At 62.7% G+C, this 23,804-nt stretch overlaps 1 protein-coding gene across 1 annotated transcript in view; it reads right to left on the bottom strand.

Annotated features, from left to right (window-relative positions):
- Positions 1 to 945: 945 nt before the first annotated feature.
- Positions 946 to 23,804, bottom strand: part of TRPM2 (transient receptor potential cation channel subfamily M member 2) — a 47,894-nt gene continuing 25,035 nt past the window's right edge. The window contains 22 exon segments of the mRNA XM_038581622.1: positions 946 to 1,893; positions 2,418 to 2,534; positions 3,742 to 3,843; positions 5,533 to 5,638; positions 6,181 to 6,267; positions 7,495 to 7,596; positions 7,800 to 7,876; positions 8,536 to 8,693; positions 9,285 to 9,372; positions 10,828 to 10,915; positions 12,392 to 12,524; positions 12,778 to 12,959; positions 13,992 to 14,122; positions 14,124 to 14,176; positions 18,594 to 18,765; positions 19,185 to 19,317; positions 19,712 to 19,830; positions 20,201 to 20,414; positions 21,288 to 21,400; positions 21,705 to 21,850; positions 22,031 to 22,160; positions 23,172 to 23,309. Of these exon segments, the coding sequence (XP_038437550.1) occupies positions 1,768 to 1,893; positions 2,418 to 2,534; positions 3,742 to 3,843; positions 5,533 to 5,638; positions 6,181 to 6,267; positions 7,495 to 7,596; positions 7,800 to 7,876; positions 8,536 to 8,693; positions 9,285 to 9,372; positions 10,828 to 10,915; positions 12,392 to 12,524; positions 12,778 to 12,959; positions 13,992 to 14,122; positions 14,124 to 14,176; positions 18,594 to 18,765; positions 19,185 to 19,317; positions 19,712 to 19,830; positions 20,201 to 20,414; positions 21,288 to 21,400; positions 21,705 to 21,850; positions 22,031 to 22,160; positions 23,172 to 23,309 (2,715 nt within the window). The 3' untranslated portion in view covers positions 946 to 1,767.

Below are 23,804 nucleotides of genomic sequence, written 5' to 3'. Positions count from 1 at the left end.
TCATGGTTTCTTGGCTTATCGCAGCGCTTGGTCTGTGCCCGGCGCAGGGGTGTGCGTGTGTTACAGCCTGGAGCTTTGTGTCTCCCTCCCCACGCCCAGTACGGCGAGCCCTGGCTCCCAGTGTGGCTGTACTGGGAGGTGGGGCCTCTCCGGACGTAGGACGTACTTAGGTTACCCGAGGCCTCCAGCAGAGCCCTGATGTGATAGGATTAGGGTCTCGGTAGGAAGAGACCCCAGGAGCACTCCGTCTCCGTGCACACACCGAGGACGGGCCGTGAGCGCGCAGTGGGAGGCGGCCACTGCCAGCCAGAAGAGAGCTCCCACCAGCCCCAACCCTGCTGGCCCCGGGGGCTCCGACCGACCGCCAGCCTCCAGGACCAGAGCTAAACGCCTGTTGTTGGAGCCTCCCCACCCCCACCCCGTCCGGGATTTTGTTACCGCAGCCAAGCTAAGTCAGTGTCTGCTTCTCTGAAATTCAACTTAGAGATGTTCTTTCAGAGCACAATGCATTATTTTAGTCTTTACGATTCTAAAATGTCATCATTCGGTGCTGGCAGTTGAATGCTAGCTTGGCTAGGTAGATGCGTCTAGATAAAGAACCAAGCCCCCCCCCCCCCCCCGCCGTGTCCCCCCTACTCCTGTGTGTGCCGGAAGCCACGGAGAGGGTGTGAGATCCCTGCGGACCAGCCTGGGTGCTGGGGGCCGATGCCGGAGGCTGGGTCCAGGGGTATGAAGAGTAGGGAGCCGGGCGGCAGGGGATCAGAGAGGAAATCATGAGTTTGGGCCTCAGGGGCCTCAGGATGTGCACGGGGAGGAATCGTAGGAGAGGGCCTCGGGAGGAGGCTCCGCCACGGTCCAAAGAGGTTTCAGTGACTCAGACACAGCGCCCTGAGCACTGCAGGTGTCTGAACTTTATTTGCAGGAAGCACAGAAGACGCAGGCCAGGCTGGAGGGAGCAGCAGATTTAATGTTGGGTTTTACAACATTCCCGGCCCTGATGACTCCTGGCGGTTTATGCTGATGGCTTGTGAGTCACTGACACGGAGCAGGTGGCTCCCCCCGCCGTCTATGCCCACCGCCTGCCCCTCCCTGGGCTCACAGGGAAGGAGGGAGTGCCGTGCATGGGGAGCTCCCGCCCAGTCCCCGGGCTGGCACGTAGGCAGACACCCTGTGGTCTCCAGAGAAGACGTGTGCTTGTGTGGCCCCCGCCCCCGAACGGGCTCAGCCCTGACAGCCCCGGCTCCCACCCCAGCACAGGTGAGGTCTGCGTAAGGTCACGGTGGACACCACCTCCGGGCTGTGGGCCCGAGGAGAAGAGCACGGGGGATCCCCGACTGTCCAGGAGATGCAGCCCCCAGGCCAGTGCACGCCTGTCGTGGACGAGCTGCTCACGCTGTGACCAGGAGGGAATCACTAGCCGCGGGCCGGGGCTGCCAGGGGTGACGACGGCTGGCGGGTCCCAGGGGCCACGTCAACCCCGAGGAATGGCCGTGTAACCACAGCCAGCCCGTCCCCTGCCTTGGCTCTCCTCTCAGGGCGCCCTGACATTGTCCAGTTCACAGGCTCATCTGGTCGGTGACTCGAGGTGGAGATCCCCAAACCACACCACGCGGCACCCCAGCAGCAGCCCCCGGCCCCGGCGAGGTCCAGGGCGGCAGGGCCCTTGGGCAGCTGGTGTCAGCCTGGGTCCCGGGCAGCCTCCACGGGGGCCGGGGGCCGACCAGCCTCACCTGCCCCTGGCGGGGGGGCCCGGCTGGAGCCCACGGGTCAGTAGAAAGCCCCGAACAGAGCGGCCACCTTCTGGAGGATGGTCTTGTGGTTGGCATACAGTGGGATGCGCTTGTCCACCACCTGCCATTGGACGGACATCCCGGGGTCACAGGTGTGCAGGTGCTGCAAGGGCAAACGTAGGTGCTGAGTCCCTCCTGAGCCAGACGTGCCTCTGCCCAAACACCCTCAAAACCAGCTGCAGAAGGGCCTCGGGGACGCCACCACCCAGGGTCTCTGGCCTGTGGCTGCTTCACTGGGCTCTTCTATCAAAGGGAGTGAAAAACTCCGAGAACTCCTGCCTAGACCTGAAAATCCATCCTGAGGACACAGCCGGTAGCCTTATTCTCAGGGTTCTGTCCTGCAAACCCAGCTCGGGTCTGCTCCCCGGGCCCGGGGGTCCCAGCTCTGCACTGATCTCAGTGCGGGGGACGCTATCCCCATGGGCACCTGACCCCCTCCCAGGAGGTCCAGCTCTGACTCCGCCCCGGCCATCTGCAGGTGCCTCCGGGGCCCCCTACTCTCTGCAGCCCCCCATCTGGGCTCAGCCAGTGCTGGCCGCCTGGAACTCCGGGCAGACCCCTCCTGGAGGCCTGGAGGTCCCCCCAGAGCATGGTGGCCCCATGTCGCCCCCTCCCCGGAGCCCGTACAGAGTTCAGCCTCTTCAGATCCATGTCGCTCTGGTCTGGGAAGTGGATGCTGATGGCCACTGTCTCAATCCAGGCGTTGTCCGTGTTCCTGGGGTCGTCCACGTACCCCTTGTACACCTGGGAGGCAGCACAGGGTGAGCCCATCCGCCCCGGGGAGCGCTGAGCCCCACCCCTGCTTGCTGCTCCACGAGGACCCCCGGCCACAGCTGCTCACCCTCGGGGGCCCCCCCCCCATTCTCTCCCCGTCCACACGGCCTGCTCCACGATGCGGCCTCCACGTGCCTGACCCAAGGGGGCCCCCCCGCGCCTCACTCAGCCCCCTCCTGGGCTCCGGCCCGCAGCCAGAGCCTCCCTGCCCGGCCTTGGAAGGACTGCAGCGGGACGGCGGGCGGCAAAAACATTGCGCCGAGTGATAGAAGCCAGACGCCAAAGGCTGCTCGCTGTGTGATTGCAACCAGGGCCCTGCACGGGCGGGGTGGGGGGCAGGGGGGCGGGGGGTGCAGAGCCCGAGAGCAGACCAGTGCCGCGGGGGAGGGGTGGGGCGCAGAGAGCGCCCAGGGAATGTTCTGGAGGCTGGAGGTGGACGTGGTGATCGCACAACACGGCGGGGCACCCGATGCCACGGCCCCGCTCACTTTGCTAATTTTGTGTGGCGTGGATCCCCCCTCAGTAAGTAAACCACTTAATTCTCTTTACCAACCGGGCCGGGCCCTGGGAGCGGCTGGCTTCCGGAGGTCAAAAGTCTAAATATCAGCTGTCGCCTGTTTGGCCCTGAACTGGGCCGGACACGGGAGCGGCGACAACCCAGGTGCCCGCTGGCCACGTTCGGCTATTCAAGGCACAAAACATCCCGCGGCCACGGAAAAGGCGGATTTGTAGATCGGGGCCTAAAACCGCGGCCATCGCAAACTGAGTGAAAAGGCAAGTTAGGAAGAAACGTGCGCGGCGCGGCCCCCTCCTGGGGGGACAGCTGGCTGGCCCCGGCCCCGGCCTGCGCACACGGAGGTCACGCCGTGGGCCCGCGGGAAGGGGCACGCGCGGCCGCAGACTGCTTTCGTGATGATGAGAAGACTCAGCGAAGGCTGCAGGCCCGACCGCCCACTGCCCTGCGGGACACAGACCCTGCATCCCACGCGCCCGTGTGCTCGGGGCAAGACTGGAGGGGGAGGATGGGGACACGGCGGGCACCTCCTGGTCCCAGCTCCTCCCCCAGGAGCTGCGGGATGTGGGTGGGGGCGGCGTCCCAGTGTCCCCTCCTGTGCAGCCGCAGCCAGCGTGGGGACCAGGACACGCGGACGGGAGCGAAGCAGAACGGCCGCCTTACCTCCGTGCCCTGTATCAGCAAGTTCTGGAAGGGAGACCAGAACTCTCGACGGAGGACCTGCTTCAGCTTCCGGGGCAGGATCTCTCCCGGTTCCCGAGAGCCCTGAGTGGGGAGGACGCAGGGGGTCTGTGAGGCTGTCCGGGGACCCACCCCCCCGGCCCCATACCCGGCGTGGGCAGCCGGCCAGCGCCCCGGAGCCACAGGCGGAGGCGTGTCTGCGGCCTGGCTGTCTCGGGGCCGAGTGACACTGCCCAGAGCCCACTGCCCACGTCAGCGTGTGACGGAGCCGGGCTGAGTCAGGCCAGAGGCACGGCGTCTCAGGGCTGCAGCGGCACCAGGGCCTCTCTCAGGCCCGGAGGCCACCAGCGCCCTGCCCTCCGCCAGCCCGGCCCCAGCAGGGCACGTTTTCACCACTCGCGTTCCTCAGGTGCCAGCTCTCACCTCTGCCGCCCCAGGCCGGGCTCCCGGCCAGTCCCCACGCCACCCGCCCCGGGGACCGATCCTGGCCTGCGCTGCCTGGCCCTCGCCCCTCTGGGAGGCCCTGTTTGTTATCAAAGTCCCTCCGAGTCCACGTCACAGCCATCCCGCTTTGGCGCAAGAGACACAGCTGCCCCTCGAATGCTGGAGTGCTGGGGACCTGTGTGGGCCTGGGGCTGCGGGTCCACGGCCTGGGGCTGCGGGTCCACGGCCTGGGGCTGCGGGTACATGGCCTGGGGCTGCAGGTACACGGCCTGGGGCTGCAGGTACACGGCTCTAGGGCTGTAGGTACATGGCCTGGGGCTGCGGGTACACGGCCTGGGGCTGCGGGTACACGGCCTGGGGCTGTGGGTACACGGCTCAGAAGATGCCAACTGCTAGACCCACACTGGTGCTGGGCCAGTGTCCTGCCCGCAGAGACCAAAGTGCCCAAGACGGAGACTGAATCATGCTAGAGGAGCCCCGGGGGGAGAGGGACTGGCCGTAAGCCGCCCCCTGGTTCAGCGGGGGCCCGGGGATCCTGGCTGCAGGGGCCAGAGCCGCCCGGAGCCCCGGACCCCTCGCTGCAGCCTGAGGACCTGGGTGCACACGCATGCCCGCCAACAGGCCGTCCCAGCCAAGCAGCCCCGGGGCCCGGGGCGGGTGCTGAGGTCGGGGGAATCAGGGAACTTCCCGGGCACGCGCTCAGAGGAGGGGTCCCCAGTAGGGGCTGCATCCCAGAGGCTGTGCCCCAGCTCAGAGCTTGTTGGGTGACCTGGTCCTCCTGCCAGGACCCCAGAACAGGGATGGGGGGAGGGCGCACCGGTCTGGGCGTCAAACGGGAGCAGTCCAGCCCAGGGCCTTCTGCACCCCTGTCGTGTTCTTCCCCACAAGGCCTTGGGGTGCACTCGGGCCTTCAGCCCTACCTCCAGCTGCTGCTCCTGAGCAGAGGGACCCTTCCTCCCGCCCCCCAGCCCCACACGCCATCCTGTCCTTAGGGCTCAGCTCTGGGCCACACACCCGCAGCAGGTGCCCGCCTGAGACACCTGCACGGGGACCCACGTTGGCCCCCAGGACCGCGAGCCTCCGACGCAGCCCCAGCCCCGAGCCTAGTGCTCCGTCGGCGCCCACACACCAGAGTCTCTGAACCCGTCTTCACGAGCACAAGATAAGGAGCCGGGAAGGGGAGTTCCTTGTACGAAGCCAAGCCCCAGTGTGTCCCTCAGAACCGGGGGCAGGGTCCACAGCTGCCGGGGGGGGGGGGGGGGGGGGGGGCGCCTGCAGGGGCTCAGCGGGTGGAGCGCCCGGCGGCACGGACGCACGGCAGCGGCTTACCCCTGGCAAGGCCCAGGACTCTGAGACGGGGTGCTTCACCACCAGCACCTCCAGCATTTTCTTTATGCTCTTCCTGCAGATGGCTCCGTCCTGGTTCCGCCTCCACCTGAAGAAGGGGCGGCCCGGGGGATCCCCTGACCTCAGCACAGCTCTCCCTGCACCGAGGGGAGGATGGGGGGGAGCCCCTGGCCTCCCCGGCCTCCCCGGCGCCCAGCCCTGTCTCCTTTCCCCAGAACCTGCTCCAGGGGGAGAACCAGCCTATGACTGTCAGGGGTATCTTCCCCTCGTTGGTGGGTGCTGCCTGCCGGTGGGACTAGAAGGGGGCGGCCTTTCAGGAAAGTTGTTTTTTTGTTTGTTTTATCAAAAGCCTCAGAGAGAAGCCATGCCTGGCCCCAGCAGCTCCCCTGCTGCTCTTTGGAAATGCAGGGGGGGGCGGTTATGCACACTTTCACGTGTCTGTCCTGGGCCTTGGTCTGTGGCTTTGCCCCTCCTCCCAGAGGCACCCAAGGGAGGGGGGTCCGGGAGGCCGGAGCAGGCTCTGGGGGGGCCCACGTGCACCCAGGCCCCACATACGATCTGTCCTCTCAGCTGCCGGCGCACGGGGAGGGCCCCACCGGCGACTGAGGGGCCTCATCCGAGGCTACTCACCGGGTGATCACAGGCTGCAGCGTGTGGTTGGGTCCAAAGCAACTGAGGCTTCCACGCCCACGCAGTCCCGTGCGGCCCATGGGGTTCCTGGGACAGACGGGGGTCACTTAGGCCGCCTGGCTCCGAGAGGACTGGGTGGGGGCAGTGGGCAGGGCACTCACTGGGGAGCGTGCTGGCTCCCCCCGGACCTTCCCCGGCCCAGGATTTCCAGAGCCCGGGCACCCCACCTCAGAGCTGGCGTGGGGAGGCAGGGATGAGACCCGGACCTGCCAGCCTCTCCCCTGGCCTGGCCAAACCCACCTCCCCACCCGGGGCCACCACCTTGGGACTCCAAGGGACAAGGCAGGAGCTTCAGGTCACCGTGGACTTGGTGGGGAGGGAAAGAGGTCTCCTTGGGAGAAGAAATCCAGCCCCACCGCAGACGCGTACGTGGTAGCGTGGGCATCCCGCCCCCCAGAGAGCGTGCAGCTCGATCGTCGCACCACACGACACACATCTGCATCCAGCCTGACTCCTCCCATGCCACCACCTGCACCTGCCCCACCCCACGTGGCCTCCCGTCCCCACAGCTGGGGCCAGCTTCCTGTTCTCATGCCCTCCCGTTTCCCACCACCTCCCGACAGTCACCCGCTCCTGCTCCAGGACGTAAATGCCTGCCGCCTGCCCCCTCTCTCAGGCCTCGTCCGCCCCCCGGGGCTCAGGGCATCCAAGAGACCTGTCATCCCTCCCCTACTTCTGATGGCACCTTCCTCATCCTCCCAGCCCTGGTGCTGCCACCGCCCCAGCCACCCGGGGCAGAGGAGGCTCCTCTACCTGCCAGAACCCCAGGCTGACACACCGCAGGCGGGATGCCACCGGTCACTCGACAGCTTTACGTTGCATGTACTCGATGTACAATGGGGCACAGAGCCCGTCCCCGCAGGGAACAGACGCTGGGAAACACCACCAGCCCCTGACCCGGGCCCACCAGCCCCTCAGCTTATCCCCTGAGGCCAGAACCCTCTCAGGTGAAGCCTGCTTTCTCGTTAATCTATGGAGAGGGCGGGAGCTCATCCCCATTGCACAGGGAAGAACGGAAGTCACCGAGGTCACTCAGGTGGAGGCGAAGAGCCCGAGGCCAGCGGTAAGTCCCGGGAGGTGCAGGGATGGTGCTAAGGAAACCCGTTATGTCAAGGTCTCTTTTCTTCTGTGTTTTGTTCGTTTTTGTCAGAAAAACGGCTAGCTTGCCAAGACAGGACCGCTGACCCCAGGAGCAAGCCCCGAAGGCACCGCACAAGGGTCGGGGTGATGCGCGAGGGCGGCGGCTGCACTCACAGAGGGAGCCCGTCCTGGACCGCGTAGACCCCGTGGAAGCTCCGCCGGTCTATAGGCCCATCCACGGCGTTGTAGGTGATCCCGGCCAGGGGTTCCAGGGCACTGGGAGCAAGGGAGAAGCCACGTCCCCGATGGGAGGGGGTGCTGCCCCGGATCGGGCGTCGGGCACCCCCAGCCCCGGGGGGGGAGCGGGGCACCCTGTCCCCGCAGGAGCCTCGCCCTGAGCAGCTTCTGGCGGCCACCCCGGAGCGCCCAGCTGGTCCTCGCCCGCCCTCCCACCCGGGCCCGGGGGTGCCCACACTCACTTTCCCACGGGGTCCACCAAGCCCTTGTCCTTCCTGTCGTCCGTGTAAAAGGGCGGGTCGTAGATGAGAAAGTCCGTCTGCACAAACACGGCGGTTCTCACTCCAGGCTGTTACCCCGGACCGCGCGGCTGGGGCCCAGGCACCCCAGGTGACAGGGGCAGCTCCTCCTCAAGGTGCTTGTCGGCAAGGACCCCGGGAGCGTCCCCAAAGTGCACACGGTAGCTCCATGCTCGGGCAGGCCTGAGGGGTGCACCTGACCCGGGGGCCCACCTGGGGGGCCGCAATGGCTCTGCTGGTCTAGGGGAGGCCCCAGGATGGGGGGTCTAGGCTGGACTCCAGAAGTGAGGAGGCCCCCCAGCTCTCAGACACTTGGGAGAAAGAATGGAAGCCACAGCCCGGAACATTCTGGAAAGGCCAGAGTGAAAGCCCGTCGGGCAGGGAGGGCATGCAGAGGCTGTCACCTGGCACCCAAAAAGGGGCAGCAAGTGCTCCCTGGGGATGCGGGCTGTAGGACAGGTGAGGCGGATGCAGGCGGGGAGCAGTCTGCTCCCTGTGTGGGTCAGAGCCCCCCCAGCGCCCTGGCTCCAATCCCAGCTCCACCACCTTTAGCTGTGTGGACCTGTGTGACTCAGTTTCCTCCTCTGTCCAGCACGTCCCTGTGAGGCTGAGGCAGGTGAGGCCACCTGGTGCCCGGCGGTGAGGACACCGGGCGCCTCTGGCTGAGACCGGCACTTACCTCCCAGGGCACCTTCTCGTTGGGCACTGGGAACCGCGTGACGTGGGAGTTGGGGTAGAGGAGGTGCCGGGCGTTCACGTGGTGGGTGTCGCCTGCGTCCTCCGCCTTGTGTCCGCCGTCCGGCTCACGGTCCCGCCCCAGGGAGGCCTTCTGGGGTGCTGGGAAGAGCCACGGGGAGCCGTGGGCAAAGCCGGGGCCCGGCTCAGACACCTGGCCCACGGGGCGGGGGCGTCCTCTATGGCCCCGTCCCCACGACTGGGCCGCCTCCACCTCCCTGAGCCCAGACCGAACACCGCCAGCCCTCACGGGGGCCCCGCGCCAGGAGGACAGAGGTCTGGGGTCGGGCAGTGCCGTCCTGCCAGCGCCTGGCTCCTTGTGTGGCTACCCCGGAGCCCGTGGAGCAAAGGAGGGCCCACGAGCTCCACTGGGGTCAGCAGTTAATCGGGCCCCTTTCCTGGCTGGCTGCACACTGAGGAGCGTGCACTTTGCTTTCTGCCCCCGGGGCACCTCCTGGGCAGCACGATGCATGGGGGCGGCGGGGGGGTGGGGAGGGAGGACGGGGCGTGGGCCAGGCCTCTGCTCAGTCTCTGCCTGGTCATGTCCCCTGCTTCCACGGGGCGGGCTGCGCTCCCCTGGGACCCCCAGGCTGGGCGGCTCCCAAGGCCCACCCCCAGGCGCAGTGGGAGCCCCTCCGCCTCCCCACACGCCCCCAGACTCAGGAGACCACGGGCCAGTAGAGGGAGACTCACCCAGGGTGGGGAAGCCCTCCTCGGAGCCAAAGCCACTGTCTCTCAGGGCCTTCACGATCCAGTGCAATGCTCTGGACGTCTGGGCCATCTGGAAGGCACGTCCCAAACAGGATGGGGTCAACACCTGCCCCTGAACTGCATCCCCACACCTCCACTGAGACTGCGAGTGAGGGCGCGGCCAGGAGGCCCATCCTGCTGCAGTGACCCCGTCAGCATCCAAGCCCACCCTGCTCCCCTCAGGGACCAGGGCCGCTGGTCGCCGGCAGTGCCCTCCAGTGAGACACAATGACTGCTGGACCCGGACACACCAGAGGCCCCTGAACGAAGCTCCAGGAGGGGAAATCTGAGCCACAGGAAGAAGGTGGTTCAGGACTACCCACTGGAGCTTCCCACGGCTCCTGCTCCTCCCAGAGAAAAGAAACTTCTAGAAGCCAAACATACTCAACGACAGGTGATAGTAGGAGCCATGTGATGAATGGGGGCCGGGGGAACACTGCTCGGCCGCACTGCACCCGTTGTAGAGGGTGTCAGCAAGGCAAGGACCCACGGAGAGAGGGCAGCTTGGGCGGACCCCCGTGTGCAGCAGTCCCCGGAGCTGAGAAGAGGCGGGACTCAGTGACAGCATGTGGGGCTCAGGGCCTGCCTGCTGGGAGGCTGCCGTGGGCAGCAGGGCCTCTCACAGGAAAGCACCGGTCCTCTGTGCCCCCAGCAGGAGGGCATAGAAGGAGGGGCCCAGCCTCCACCCAGTCCACACCTCCTTATCCCGGAGGCTGGAGCCTCCCTGACTGCCAGTCCCTACGCTTACACCTATGAAAACACACTGTGACAATGACATTTATGTCTGTGCCCACCAGGCTGGAAACCTCTGAGGGGGAGACAATGCCTGTTCACCTTGACGTTCCTCAGGCCAGCCTGGGATGCGGCACGGAGGAGGAGCACAGGAAACACGACATGGTGGACGGATGGATGGGTGGGTGGACAGATAGATGGAAGGAGGAGGGAGGGAGGGAGGGAGGGAGGGATGGATAGAAGGAAAATGATGGATGGTAGACGGATGATGGACAGACGGAATGATAGGTGGGAAAACGGAGGAATGAACAGGTGGATGAACAGATGGACGGAGGAGGGGTGAGTGAACGTTCAGGCGCCTGAGCCCCGCTGGCCTGCGAGGCGATGACTCTTAGAGGTGAGGCTGCTCGGGGCTGCCTGTCTCAGGCCCAGGGCTTGGAGCCCAGGGAGTGTGGCCCACCCGGTGGGGGGAGCATGAGTGTGCGCTGACGGGGGATGAGTGGGGCAGAGGCTCCTCTGACCAGCCCGTGGTGCAGACACCGCCCGGCACCAGCGGCGGAGCTCAGCGGGGAGGTGTTTCGCAGAATGTTCTGGAGGACGAAGAAGGCGCCTCTCCTGCTTGGGAACAATCGCCCCCAAGATTCCCCGAGCTCTTCTCTTGGTCGGCTCCCCCAGCACGCTCATCATCTCGGCCCCTGACCCCAGGCCTGTCCAGCCCGTGACCCAGAAGCGGAGGCCCGGGCCCCGAACCTACTTGCTCCTCCAGGGAGGCCAGTCTCTGCTCCACGAGGCCTGACTGCTTCAGGCTCTCCCTCTCCAGCAGGTCCACCACGGTGCTGACCCTGCAAGAGCACGCAGCTGAGCCCAGCCGGGCCCGACCCAGGGGCCCGGATGCCGAGGGACTGCGGCGCTAGCCTGCGGGTGCAAGTCCCACCAGACCCAGCAGCCTCCTGGGCTTAGCCGTTAGCTCCAGGCCTCTTCCCTTTCCTCTGAAGCTATTTACAACACACGTTGCTGCACAGACTGACCACGGCCTACCCCGTGGACGATCCCGTGGCGAGTGGGTGACCCCGGCTCACACGGCCACCTGACAGCCTGCAGGGGCCTCCCTGGCCGGGAGGTGCAGGTACGAGACCCGCCTCACCCAGGTTTGCCCACGGCTGCCAGAGGCGAAGCACCGAGCTCAGCGCTGCTTCTGGGCCACCCTGGGTGCGGCGAGGGCCGCGCGGCTGGTTGGGGAACGTCTGCTTTGGTCTCATTTTGCTACAACACGGGAGTTTCACCCAGCTTCGGCCTGCCACGCTGACGGGAGTAATCCCACGGCCAGACCGCGTCCGGGCTCTCCTGCCTGGCTGTGCCCAGGGTGCCCAGTACCACCCGCACGGGATGCTCTTCTGTATCAAACCCTGCCCCACGTTGTGGGTGGAGGGGGGTGGGCTCAGCTCGGCCACGGGGCTGTGGGGCCGTGGTGCACCGTGGTGCACCATGGTCACCTGACCCAGGGAGGGAAGGTGGCCAGTGCAGGGCATCATCCCCTGTGTCTCCAGCCAGGACGTGCGTGTGCGCACCCTCCCGTGTGTTCTGGAAGCAGTGCCATCACTGGCTCCACATCACGGATGAGCCGAGAGGCACAGCAAGGCAGGCGCACGGCTCTGAGGTGCACTTGGCCTGGCTGCAGGGGGCCCACCCTCTGGGTGCTCCCCCAAGGCCCCAGGGCACCCCCCTCTCCATGCACGGCCCAGGGGACTGCACCAGGAGCAGGAGCTGGTATAGCCACATGGCCCATCGCCCCTTCCTCCTCCTGGCCCACCGCAAGACACGCACTGACAGCAGGGCCACGTCCTCCCGCCCATCGGGGCATCCGGGTGGGGTGGACAGACAAAGCAGCACGGACCTCCCACCAGAAAGAAGTGGGAGGGGGGCCCTGAGGCGAGCCGGAGCTCCAGGCCGGGCCACCAGTCCCCACAGGAGCTGCAGCAAGGCCGTGAGCCTGGGAGCTCACTGAGCTCGCCCTCCCTGGCCAGGTGGGCCTCCCACAGACCCCCACCCCTCCCTCTGCTTCCCACCCCCGGCCCCTGAGGAAGTCAGGACTCAGTCCTGTCTGCAGTGCAGGTGACCGTCACCCTCCTCCCCACCCGAGGGGGCCAGCCTCCCCAAGGACCCAGAGGGAAGGCCATGGGTCAGCAGGAGGATGCAGGTTCCCACGCAGGGGCCAGTGCCTGGGCCTCCCCCAGCTGGGCATGTCCCGAGGACCACTTGGAACTGTAGGGTCTCCCTGCCCCGTGGGCTGCCCCATGGGCCACCCCGGCCTCGCCTACTTATCGCGGATGTCTTGAATCTGCTGCTCCGGCCTCTGCTTCTGCTGGTACTGCTGGTTCTGCAGGTAGTTCTCTTTGAGGTAGATCTCCCAGGACAGGAGGGCGGCCTCCTCGTTCTTCTCTAGCTTGGTCTCTGGGGGGGCAGGGGGCAGATGGAGGGACCCGAACACTGGATGAGGGAGACTGGGAGGGGCCCTGGCGGGAGGAACTGCAGAGAGAACCCACCCCAGGCCCACCTAAGGGGCTGCGGGTCCCTCAGAGACCTGGGTGGTCTGCGTCAGCTCAGCCCTCTGAGCTTCGAGGATTCTAGAAGGAGCAGCCATGCTCACCCCGACCGCACCCCGAGACAGCCGAGAGCACGCTGGGGGCGTGGAGGGCGGGCTTACTGAGCTGCTTGTGCCTCTTGGCGGGTATCTTCAGCACGACCCTCTTGATGAACAGGTGCAGGTGGCTGAGCAAGATGAAGGGGGGCGGCGCGGGGGGCCTGCCGTGGTACTCCTCTATCAGGTCGTGGCGCTGGAACTTCCAGATCTGGTCTGTGTGCTCCTGGACCTGCTGGAACGTGTAGCTGGCGGGAGGCAAGGGGCGCGGGTCACACAAGGCCGGCAGGAGGAGGCACGGGGAGCGATGGGGAACCGCCCACGGCACCGCCTGGGGGGTCTGGGCCCCCACAGAGCGCAAATGCACGCCACCCAGGATGGCAGTCCCCTGCGGCCGAGGAAGACAGCTGAGCGGAGTTCTGAGCTCCCTGGGAGCCGAGGGGAGAAGAAAGGACACCTAGATCTTAGTCTATGCGTCTTGTTAGCGGATGAAACAAGGCGGGGGATTGGCGGGAGGGGACCGCGTCCTGGTATCTAAGTCTAAGTAGAGTTTATCTGAATTTGACACGTAGAAGGGACAGTGTCTTCATGGGGCCGACGAGGTTCATCAGCGCACACCTGTCCTCCAGCAGATGGGCCTCGGCTGCCTGCCCAGTGCCAGACGGAGAGAGACCCCCGGGGGGCAGGAGAGAAACACGGCTGCCCAGACCAGGGACACAAGGGTCCTGGCCGGGGTCGTGGTCCCACCGCTGACCTCTACTCTGCTCCTGCTTGGGCTTTATACACGGAGGATGGATATAGGTCCTCCCATATGGGAAGAGCAGCGTTTTAAAGAAGCTAGCAGTTGGCACGCGCTCCTCTGCATCTCGAGATGACCCCAGCCAAGTCCCTTTGCCTCACAAAGTCCAGGTCCTTTATTTGCAAAATGAAAGGTCTGCATAGAAAGCTTTCACCCCCTGGATCTTTTTTATTTCCATGAACAATCTGTATAATGTAATATTTTCTCCAACAGGACAGAAGCTGAGCGAACCTCGGGTATTTCCTGAGAGCCCCGGGCGGAAGTCCAGGCTGCACCCCTATGCGAGGCTATGCCTCAGGCCCCCCTGGAGGCTCAGTTCCCTGTGAACCGCCAGCCCATGGATGGCCTCTGCACATCCATGCCCGGGACAGGCGCAGCAGGGACCGGGGACGGAGGCCATGCACTGGGTTGAGCAAGGTGCTTCAGAACCCCTGACTCGCTCAGGCCACGCAGACTGGGCCCCCATCTGGGCAGCACTCACTTGAACATGGCAATGAGGAGGTTCAGCAGCAGGATGTTGGTGAAGAGCAAGTAGAGGCAGAGCAGGATGACCGTCAGCCACTCGGGGAAGGCAGGCTCGTGCCGGATGGCATCACTCTCGGGGCACTTTGGGCTTGTAGGGATCTGTGCCGTTGGGGCTGCACTGGTCCAGGCTGAAGTTCACACCTGGGGGCAGGGGTTGCACAGGGAACAAAGAAAGCCACACACAGTCGCAAGAGCCCTTTGGACAATGAGCATCCCCAGGGCCTGGACGCCCCCACACGGGGTGACCCCAGCTATCAGCTCAGACCCAGAGAAGGCGGCTGTCTACACCTGAGCATCCTCCATGGGCAGGAGGTGTGTTGGCCAAGGGAAGCGGGAAGGCCCAGGGGCCAGACCTGCACTCCAGCCTGGAGCATGCACCAGTCCCAGCACCCAGCCGACCCCTCCAGGGCACTTTCCTGGGCCCTGGGCAGGAGCCAGCACAGGACGGGTGATTCAGGCCCCAACCACGGGGAGCCCAGTGCTGTGGGAGAGAAGTGGAACGGAGAAAGTTAACAACTACCACAGTGAGAAGGGAGGGCAGGGGGAGGGAACCCTGCAGCACAGGCAACGTGCTGACCACACAACAGGGCGTACAGACTAAAGTGTGGTCCCACATGCGTCGAAAAGGGAAGGGCACAGAGGATAATAAAACATAAATATACGTCCAGCTTGTACATCAAATAGCTCCCAAGGAGACACACCGAGAGGCAGGTGTTAACGGCCGTTAACGCTGGGAAGTGGGCTTATGGACAACATTGTCCAACTCACCTCGGATTTGACGTTGTTTCCAAGGGTGAGCGCTCCCACGGCCCTGCGCCCGTTTTGCCAACCACCCGCCCCCCGCAAGCCTACACTGGGAAGGAGAAGAAAGAGCTCAAGTCAGTAACACAACCTTCCACTTCGGTCAAAGAAAGGAAAGCAAACTGAACCCAAAGGAAGCAGAAGGAAGGAAAGGAGAAAGATCAGAATGCAAATAAATTAAAGAGAGATGATTAAAAAACACACACACACAAAAGAAACAAAGAAAATCAATAAAACCAAAATCTGGTTTTTGGAAAAGATTAAGAAGATTACAACCCTTCGCCTGGACTGATCAAGGGGGAGAAAGTTTCAAGTTGCTCAAGTGATAAACGAGAGAGAGAACATTACCACCAACCCTACAAAAATAAAAGGAACCGTAAGGAAACACTACAGAACGGGGTGCGAATGAAGCAGATGGCTTAGCACAATGGGCAAACTCCCAGAAAGACACAAAACACCGAAAGTGAGTGAAGAAGAAATACAAACAGACCTCTAACAGGCAAAGAGATCAAAGCTAGAACTTAGAACTTCAGGCAAAGAAGAGTTCAGGCCCAGATGGCTTCGCTCGTGAATTCTACTGAACGTCTGAAGAATTAAAAACAATCCTTCCCAAACTTTTCCAAAATATGAAGGAAAAGGGAATCTTGCACACGTTCTATGTGGCCGGAATCACCCTGATACCAAAACCAGACAAGAACAAAACTACAGGTCAATGCCCTTTATGAACATAGATGCAAAAACCCTCCCCAAAATGCCGGCAAATCGAATCCAGCCACACATAGAAAGAATTACACGCCACGACCTGGTGGGGTGTATCCCGGGAATGCACAGCTGGTTTTACACCTGGACGTCAGTGAACAGAACACACCGTATTAATAGCATAAGGAACAAAAATCTTGTGAGTGTTTCAACAGAGGCAGGAAACGCATTTGACAAAATCGTGTACATTTTCATTATAAAAGCACTCAAGACACTAGGGACAGAGGTGCTTCTTCACCCTGGTGAGGGACATTTACCAAAAACCCGCAGTGAACATCGTGCTTAATAGTAAAAGACTGAAAAGCTCCCCCTCTCAGATCAGGGGCAACATACAGATGTTTGAACACTTCCATTCAATGTTCCACCAGCAGTAGTTCTTATTCTTCTTCTTTTTTTTTTTTTAAGATTTTACTTATTTATTCTCCCTGCAGGGAGCCCGATGCGGAACTCGATCCCAGGACCCCAGGATCACGCCCTGAGCCAAAGGCAGACACTCAACCACTGAGCCACCCAGGCGTCCCTGCACCAGCAGTTCTAGCCAAGATAATGAAGCAAGAAAAAGAAATAAAAGGCATCGGATGGGAAAGGGACAAGGAAAAGCATCTCTATTTGCAGAGGACATGATCTTGTTAATAGTAAATCCCGAGGAATCCACTGAAAACCTATGAGAGCTATAAAGAAGCTCAGCAAGCTTTCAGGATAGAAGATCGACAGGCAAATGTAGTGCATGTTTATACACTAGCAATAAACAACCCAAAAATGAATTGAATAAGATAATTCTATTTACAATAACGTGAAAAATAGTAAAAATCTTGAGAATGAACTCAAAAGCAGCATAACGTATACACTGAAAATTACAAAATATTGCTGAAAGAAATTAAAGATCTAAATAAGCGGAAAGGCATCCCATGCTCCCAGCCAACATCCCAGATGGCTTTTGGAGAAAGTGAGAAGCTGATTCAAAAACTGATGTGGACCCAAGGGATCCAGAAGCCAAAGCAATCTTGGAGAAGAACCGAGTTGAAGGACTCACAACACGTCCTGACTGTGAAACTTACTATGAAGTTACACTCACCAGGGCCATGTGGTGCCGGCACAAGAACACAGATCAGCAGAACAGAATGGAGGCTCCATAGATAAGCCCTTTCATTAATAATGGTCAGTCGACTTTTCACAAGGGGGTCAAGACAATTCAATGGGGAGGAATCGTCTTTTTAACACATGGTGCTCCAACAACTGGAAATTTGCGTGCCAAAGAATGGCCCTTGCCTCCCGCTGTATAAAAAATTAGTTTACGTAGCCGGAAGTGCGAAAGTAAGAACGAAAGCTGTTACTTTTAAAATAACAACACAGACAGAAGTCTTCACGGCCTTGAGTCAGGCGGTGGGTTCTGAGACACAACGCCAAAAGCGCAAATGATAAAAGGGATTGATAAGGTGAACTTAATCAAAATTAAAAACTTACGTGCTTCAAAGAACATGATCAAGAAAGTGACAAGATGAGCCGCAGAATATATTGGTAAATCACATATAGGAGAGGGACTGGTGTCCATATGTAAAGAATTCTTGCAAGTCAATAAGAAAGAAAAATAACTCCCTTGAGAAATGGGGTCTACTCCAATGAGAGGAGTAGATGCTTCTAAAGAGAAGACGTACAAATGACTCAGGGAGCACATGAAGAGAGGCTCCACATCACTCGCCATCAGGGAAATGTGAATCAAAGCCAAAAAGAGATACACTTCACACCTGCTGGGATGGCTAGAAGCAAAGACAACGACAAGCCAGAGAGAACGTGGCAAGTGGGGCCCTTACATACGTTGCTGGCAGGGACGTAAAATGCAGGGCAGCTGTCATAGAAAATAGTTCGTGAGACTCCTAACTCTGGGAAATGAACAAGGGGATAGTGGAAGGGGAGGCGGGCAGGGGGATGGGGTAACTGGGTGACGGGCACTGGGGGGGGCACTTGATGGGATGAGCACTGGGTGTCATACTATATACTGGCAAATCAAACTCCAATAAAAAAAATACCAAAAAAAATGTAGTCTTAAACAGGTTGAGGTCTTAAAAAAAAAAAAAAAAAAACCCAAAACAAAAAAAAAGAAAATAGTTTGTCCATTTCTCAAAAAGTTAAACACAGACTTGGTATACACCCCAGCAGGTACATATTCCATCCCCAGGTACATATCCGAGACAGAAGAAAACATATGCCCACACAAAAACATATTTAAAAACTTATAAATAACTGTTCGTGGCGATGTCATTCATAACAGCCAAAAGGTAGAAGCAACTCATGTTCACCGACCTACAAACGCAGATACAAAATGCGTTCTAGCCACATGAGGGAATATTATTTAGCGATAAAAGGGAATAAAAATGGATGCAGGCTACAATATGGATGAGCCTCGGGGACATTACACGAAGAAAAAGCAAGACGCAAAGACTGCATATCACGTTGTCCCATTTATACGAAACGTCCAGCAAAGGCAAATCGTACGAATGGAAAGTGGACGCTGTACAAACGGAAAGTCGCTGACGGTTGGGGTCGGGGGGATGGGGAGTGACTGCTAATGGGGCCTTTAGCGGGTGATGCAAATGTTCTAAAATTAAATCCCGCAAGTGGTCTACAAACTGCTAAAGCACACATGTTACGCAGGGGAGCTTCATGGTACGTGAATTATACCCCAATGAAGCTGTTGAAAAGAAAAAACTCAGTATACAAAAAGGATTGTCCCCATCCAGAGGAGGCTGGGGGGACAGGGTGGCATGTAGGGGGGGTCAGCTGGTGCCCCAGAGCCCCAGGCCACACCCTTGGCCTGCCTTGGATCTCAGCTCAGGCCCCCCCGCACCCCGCTGATGCCAACCCCCCTGAACCAAGCATCGCACACACCTGTCTCTGCCGCACGGCACCTGGGGGGCTGCCACCCCCACCCCCTGTCCCCCATCCTTCTGTGAGCTTCGCAGGCACCCCTGCTGGGGCTGTCAGGACCCCCCCGTCCTACCGTCAATGTAAGCCGGCATCTGCCCGAAGATAGTGAGGTACGACTGGTAGATGACCCCCCGGAAGATCCAGTCCACTCTGCTCTCGTTGTGGATGAGGATGGCCTGCTTGGCCACCCCGAAGGACACCACCCACACAGCCAGCAGGAAGAGGAAAAAGAAGACGTCCTTCATCTGCACAGACAGGGGGGCACCAGCTGCAGCCACCCGCACCCACATGCTCCCCCTGCCCCCCCAACACCCCCGGGCTGTGCGCTCCACCATGCAGGGAGCTGCCGCTGCCGACACCCAGGGCAGGGACGCTGGGCCCACAGTCCCGGGCCTGCCCCGTATCCTAACGGGGTATGCATAGGAGGGGCTGGATGTGACTGTGGCCCACAGGGCAGGGGAGCGACAGGAGCCGCAGCAGGGACGAGGGAGGAGCTGTGGGGGTCAGGGGAGGCCGCCTGGAAGAGGTGACCTACAGGCAAAGACCTGGGACCGGCGAGCGGGGGGTGGGGGCCCCAGGGAAGCAGGACACGGGAACCCAGAGGTGTGCTCGAGGCCTGGAGCACCTCACCTGCAACCAGCATGAGGACCCCTCGTCCCCTTACCATCCGCTTCACGATGATTATCTTGGGCCCCAGCGTCTTACTGACGGTAAAGATGTGCATCAGCCGGAGGCAGAACATGATGAAGTCCAGAGACAGGATGACGCGCCCGGGGTACAGCAGCCCTGGTATGAGCCTGGCCCGGGGCGGGATCAAGGGGCCCTCAGCTCGCCGCGCCCGGAGCCTGTCCCAGCTGCCCACCCGCCCCCCGCCCCCGAGTGCGCCTGTGGCTCCGGAGGCCTCTGGACCCCAAGCACTGAGCATGGGGTGGGGGGTCAGGGGCCAGCGCTTCCATGAGGTCTTCAGAAAAGTCCAAAAGCCCAGCCTTGGGCAGGGTAGGCAGGCCACGCCGGCCCCTCGGGAAGCCACGGCAGGGCGTGATGGACAGTGGGGTGGCCCGCGGCCGCAGAGGAGGGCGGGGGGCCGCAGGGCCGGCCGGGGGCAGGGAGCTCCGCACCTGCCCCTGTGCCCCCCAACAGTCCCAGGCCTGACGGTCAGGCTCGGGGGGCCATGGCACGGGGGCCGCGCACCTGCAGCTCAGGCCAGCTGCGAAGAGCAGGATGGCACCGATATCCAGCTTGTTCCAGAAGTCGCTGAAGTACAGGAGAGCCACCTTCATCAGGCCGAAGTCGTCGGGGTCGTAGAGGAGCTGCGAGGAGACAGGGCTGGGGGCCCGTCCGCGCCGTCGCCACCCCAGCTGTCCACATGCTCCCTCCCCAGAGCGAGTGGGGGGGCCGGGGGGACGAGGCCGGGCGCGCGGGTCCATCCCCAGGCCTAGAGCTACAGGGGGGGTTCCCCGGTGCCCGAGCCCGCCCCTGCCCCGCCACAGCCCTGCCCAACCTGCAGGCGCATGCTGTCGGGGCGTCCCCCCTCTCTGTCCCGCCAGCCAGCTCCCCGGGACCCCGGCTCGCCTGCTTCTGCGGCAGCCCTGGCCCCATGGACGAGCCAGCTGCAGGTCCCAGGGGCCGGTCACGCGGGTCGGGGACGCGGGGAAGGGGCGAGGGGGCCGGTGGGCGCACCTGCCGCAGCTCCTCGCACACCAGCGAGAAGAGCCAGAAGTAGATGAGGTACTCGCACCAGGAGGGCGTGGGCTGGAAGTCCACCATGAGCACGTAGGCGAAGAGGCACAGGAAAGCGAAGTAGGACAGGATGTTGAGGTGGAAGATGACCACAGGCGCATTGAAGAAGGCGCGGACCCGCAGCAGCCCCCTCGTGGCCTGCAGCCTCCTCTCCCTGCAGGCAGACGGGGCCGGCGGGATGGAGCGGCGGGGGCTGAGAGCCCCAGGGACCTCTGCCTCCCCCGGGGACTGGGGCCCTGTGCTCGTGTCACATGGCAGAGACACAAGCCCCAGACACAGCCTGTATCCGTGCAGCCCGCTGACCCTGCCCACGCGGCCACGCACACGGCGCCACCAGACGGCTCCACCGAAGGGGGGACCCTGAGAGCCTGGGCTCTGGTTTCACTAGGACTGAAACGAATGCTTGGCTAAATGGGTGCTCAGGGCAGGACAGGTGTCTGGGCAGGGTGGGTGCTCGGGGCAGGGCAGGTGTCAGGACAGCGAGTGTGCTCAGGGCAGGGAGGGTGCTCAGGGCAAGGCAGGTGTCAGCGCAGGGTGGGTGCTCGGGGCAGGGTGAGTGCTCAGGGCAAGGCAGGTGTCAGCGCAGGGTGGGTGCTTGGGGCAGGGTGGGGTGCTCAGGGTAGGGCAGGTGTCACGGCAGCGAGGGTGCTCAGGGCAGAGAGGGTGCTCGGGGCAGGGTGAGTGCTCGGGGCAGGGTGGGTGCTCAGGGTAGGGCAGGCGTCAGGGCAGGGAGGGTGCTCAGGGCAGCGAGGGTGCTCAGGGCAGGGTGGTTGCTCGGGGCAGGGCGGGTGCTCACTGTAAGGTGGGTGATGATGCAGGCCAGGTGCTCCCCCGACGGTGGGTGCTTGGACACAGCAGGTGCTCAGCACAGTGGGTGCCCGGCACGGGGGCACCCTCCCTCCCCTCCTGCCCACCTTCTCTACCCTCCTGGCAGCCAGTGACACCCACGAGGACAGTGACCCCCCAAGGCACACTGGGGACGGCAGCCCAGGCCCTGCCCCTGAGCAGCACCCGGCAGCGCTGGCACCTGAAGGTGATGAGGCCGGTATAGAGCAGCGGGAAGGCCACCATACACAGGATCACCCGCCACAGCCCGTTGTCCACGCACAGCTGGCCCCACCACACCTTCGTTAGAAAGGCCTGTGGGCAACGGGGAGCTTCAGCCCAGAGGTACCCTGGGCCGCGCCCCTGGGGTGAGCCCGCATCCCCCAAGCAAGGGGCCCGCCCAGGCACAGCACAAACCGGGCCCCATCTGAGGGCTGAGGGACAGGCTCCGGGGCGGGGGGCAGGAGGACCGTGGGCTCCCGGGCAGGAACACCGGCAGGGTCCCCAGGCCCCCGAGGGCCCGCAGCACGGGGACCCGCGTGCCCCCAGGTGGGCAGAGGCCGCGTCCGCACCGCAGCCCCCCGCCGCGCTTCCAGCAAGCGAGCCCGCAGAGGGTCACCTGGATGCCTCCGTGCGACACGAACTTCATGTCTTCGGCCTTCAGGGCCAGCTGCAGGCAGGTGGTCCGCCCCCAGGCCTCTGACACCCGGGTGAGCAGCTTCTGAGCTCTCTCCTCATCCTTCCGGTGGCACTCGGTGAACACCCCTGGCGGAAGGAAGGTCCCCGTCACAGCAGCAGGGTCCCAGTCAGACCCGGGGCAGCGTCAGGGCGCGGCTCGTCCCCATGGCGCGGGCCGGGCAGGAGCAGGGGCGGAGGCCGGGGACCAGGGCCCTGGGGGCACGGGGGGAGTGTGCCAGCGTCCCCGGCCGCCGCGCCCGAGCTCACCGATGGCTCTGTGCTCACACTCGTCGGCGAGCGCCAGCATCTCCTCCAAGCTGTCCGTGTCTTCCTCCTCCTTGGCCAGCTCCTTCAGGATCTTGCTGCAGGCCACGGCCGCCACGATGCAGTCCTGGCTCTGGGCACAGGGGAGCCACAGGTGAGGACAGGGACAGTCCAGCCAGGAGCCCCCGACACATGCCGGGGCGATGAGAACAGGGGCCTCACAACAGCAGGGGCCGCCAGGTCCATATAAACCGTTTGGGTCGCCCCGAATCAGGAGGGGATCCTGAGCTGGCCAGTGGGCTGCTGCCCGCCCCCCCCCCCGGAGCACAGACTGGACACGGGCCACCTGCATGGCCCTGCCAGCATGAGGCCCAGCACTGCCTGGGCATCTGGTCGACCCCAGGCACGGGGCTAAGGGGCAGAAACAGGATCAGGTCCACGCAAACCCCCCTCAGGCTCGGGTACCCCGTCCCTGGGGCCCTGCAAGTCCCAGGTTCCAGAGATGCTGGGGAAAACTACTCTTTCACTTCCCTTTAGGAAGAGAATCTGCCAGAAGTAGAGGAGCCCCACGTGTGGGGGCCTTGGGCCTGGCACGCCCTCCGTCGTGACCATGAGGCTGCCCATAGCCCAGTGGCGAGGGCGCTGAGGGCTCGGGGTCCCGGACAGCCTAGTAGGGGGCTCAGGGCAGGGCACATCTGGGGCCTGGTCCCCGTGTCAGCCACAGATGGTCTCTGTCGAGACCCCAATGGTCAGTAGACAGACAGGCAGGCCCTCCGGGGATGGCACCTCCTACAGAGTCTCTACTGACCAGGTCGGCCACAGCTTGGGTGCCAACCCCCCGGAACCCACCCGCGCGGGCCGAGGACGGGGGCTCCACCAGCTGTGCGGGCGTGCCAAGCCTCAGCCCTGGACAGAGCTGCAGGACACCGTGCACCTGCTGAAAATTTTCTTACCTGAGCCAAGCTCTCTGGGCCCCTGGGGCCCCTCCTGGGGTCCCAGAGGCCCACGGCGCCCCTGCAAGGCCACGGGCTCCTCTCTTCCACCTGCCGTTGGCACTGGGCTTCCTGGCCACATTCCCTCCCTGGCTGGAGCCCCATCGCTGGCCCACACGCAGCCATGCGTGCTGAGAGACGGATCCAGTTACCTGCGCCCAGATGATTTCTGCCAGCTCCCGACGGTTCTGGACGATGGCCCAAATGAGAAGATCACGAACCGGGTCCATGGTGAAGGCCACATGGCCTGACGAACGCTTGTAGAGGGACCGGAGACTCACTCCCTGCATCTGGTGAGCAGTGGACATTCAGAACCTCTCCTAGGTCCTCACTATAGCCTCAGTATCCCCGGGTGGGCCTGGTGGGGGTGCACGCCCAGAGCCCAGCTCCACGCCTTCCCAGAACCACTGTCCCCGGGTGGGGGGGGGGGGTGGCGAGCCCTGCGGCCTGCATTTTCAACAACACCCTGGACCGATTTCATGCACGCTGGAGTTTTAAAACCATCACTCTGGAGACACATAGAGATGTTCAGAAAGTGGGGTGCCCCGCTAACACCTTCACCAACGATTGCAGCCTCTCGTCTACACCCCAGGCACCCTGAGTTTCCTTAGTCTCGTCTGATGGCATCAAAGCCTTTTTCTATGAGGCCAACTTCTAGCACAGAGTCCACTATAGATTCATGGCTGTGAGCTCCTCTAGGGAATCCTCACGGTGTCTCCTGCAGAGGAGGCCACCGAGAAAGCCCAAACACACAAGGATGACACGTGAGCAGGAGGACACCTCGC

The sequence above is a fragment of the Canis lupus genome, chromosome 31 (genome assembly GCF_011100685.1).
Source record: "Canis lupus familiaris isolate Mischka breed German Shepherd chromosome 31, alternate assembly UU_Cfam_GSD_1.0, whole genome shotgun sequence".
Classification (NCBI taxonomy): Eukaryota; Metazoa; Chordata; class Mammalia; order Carnivora; family Canidae; genus Canis; species Canis lupus.
This window is presented reverse-complemented; position numbering and strand designations above follow the sequence as displayed.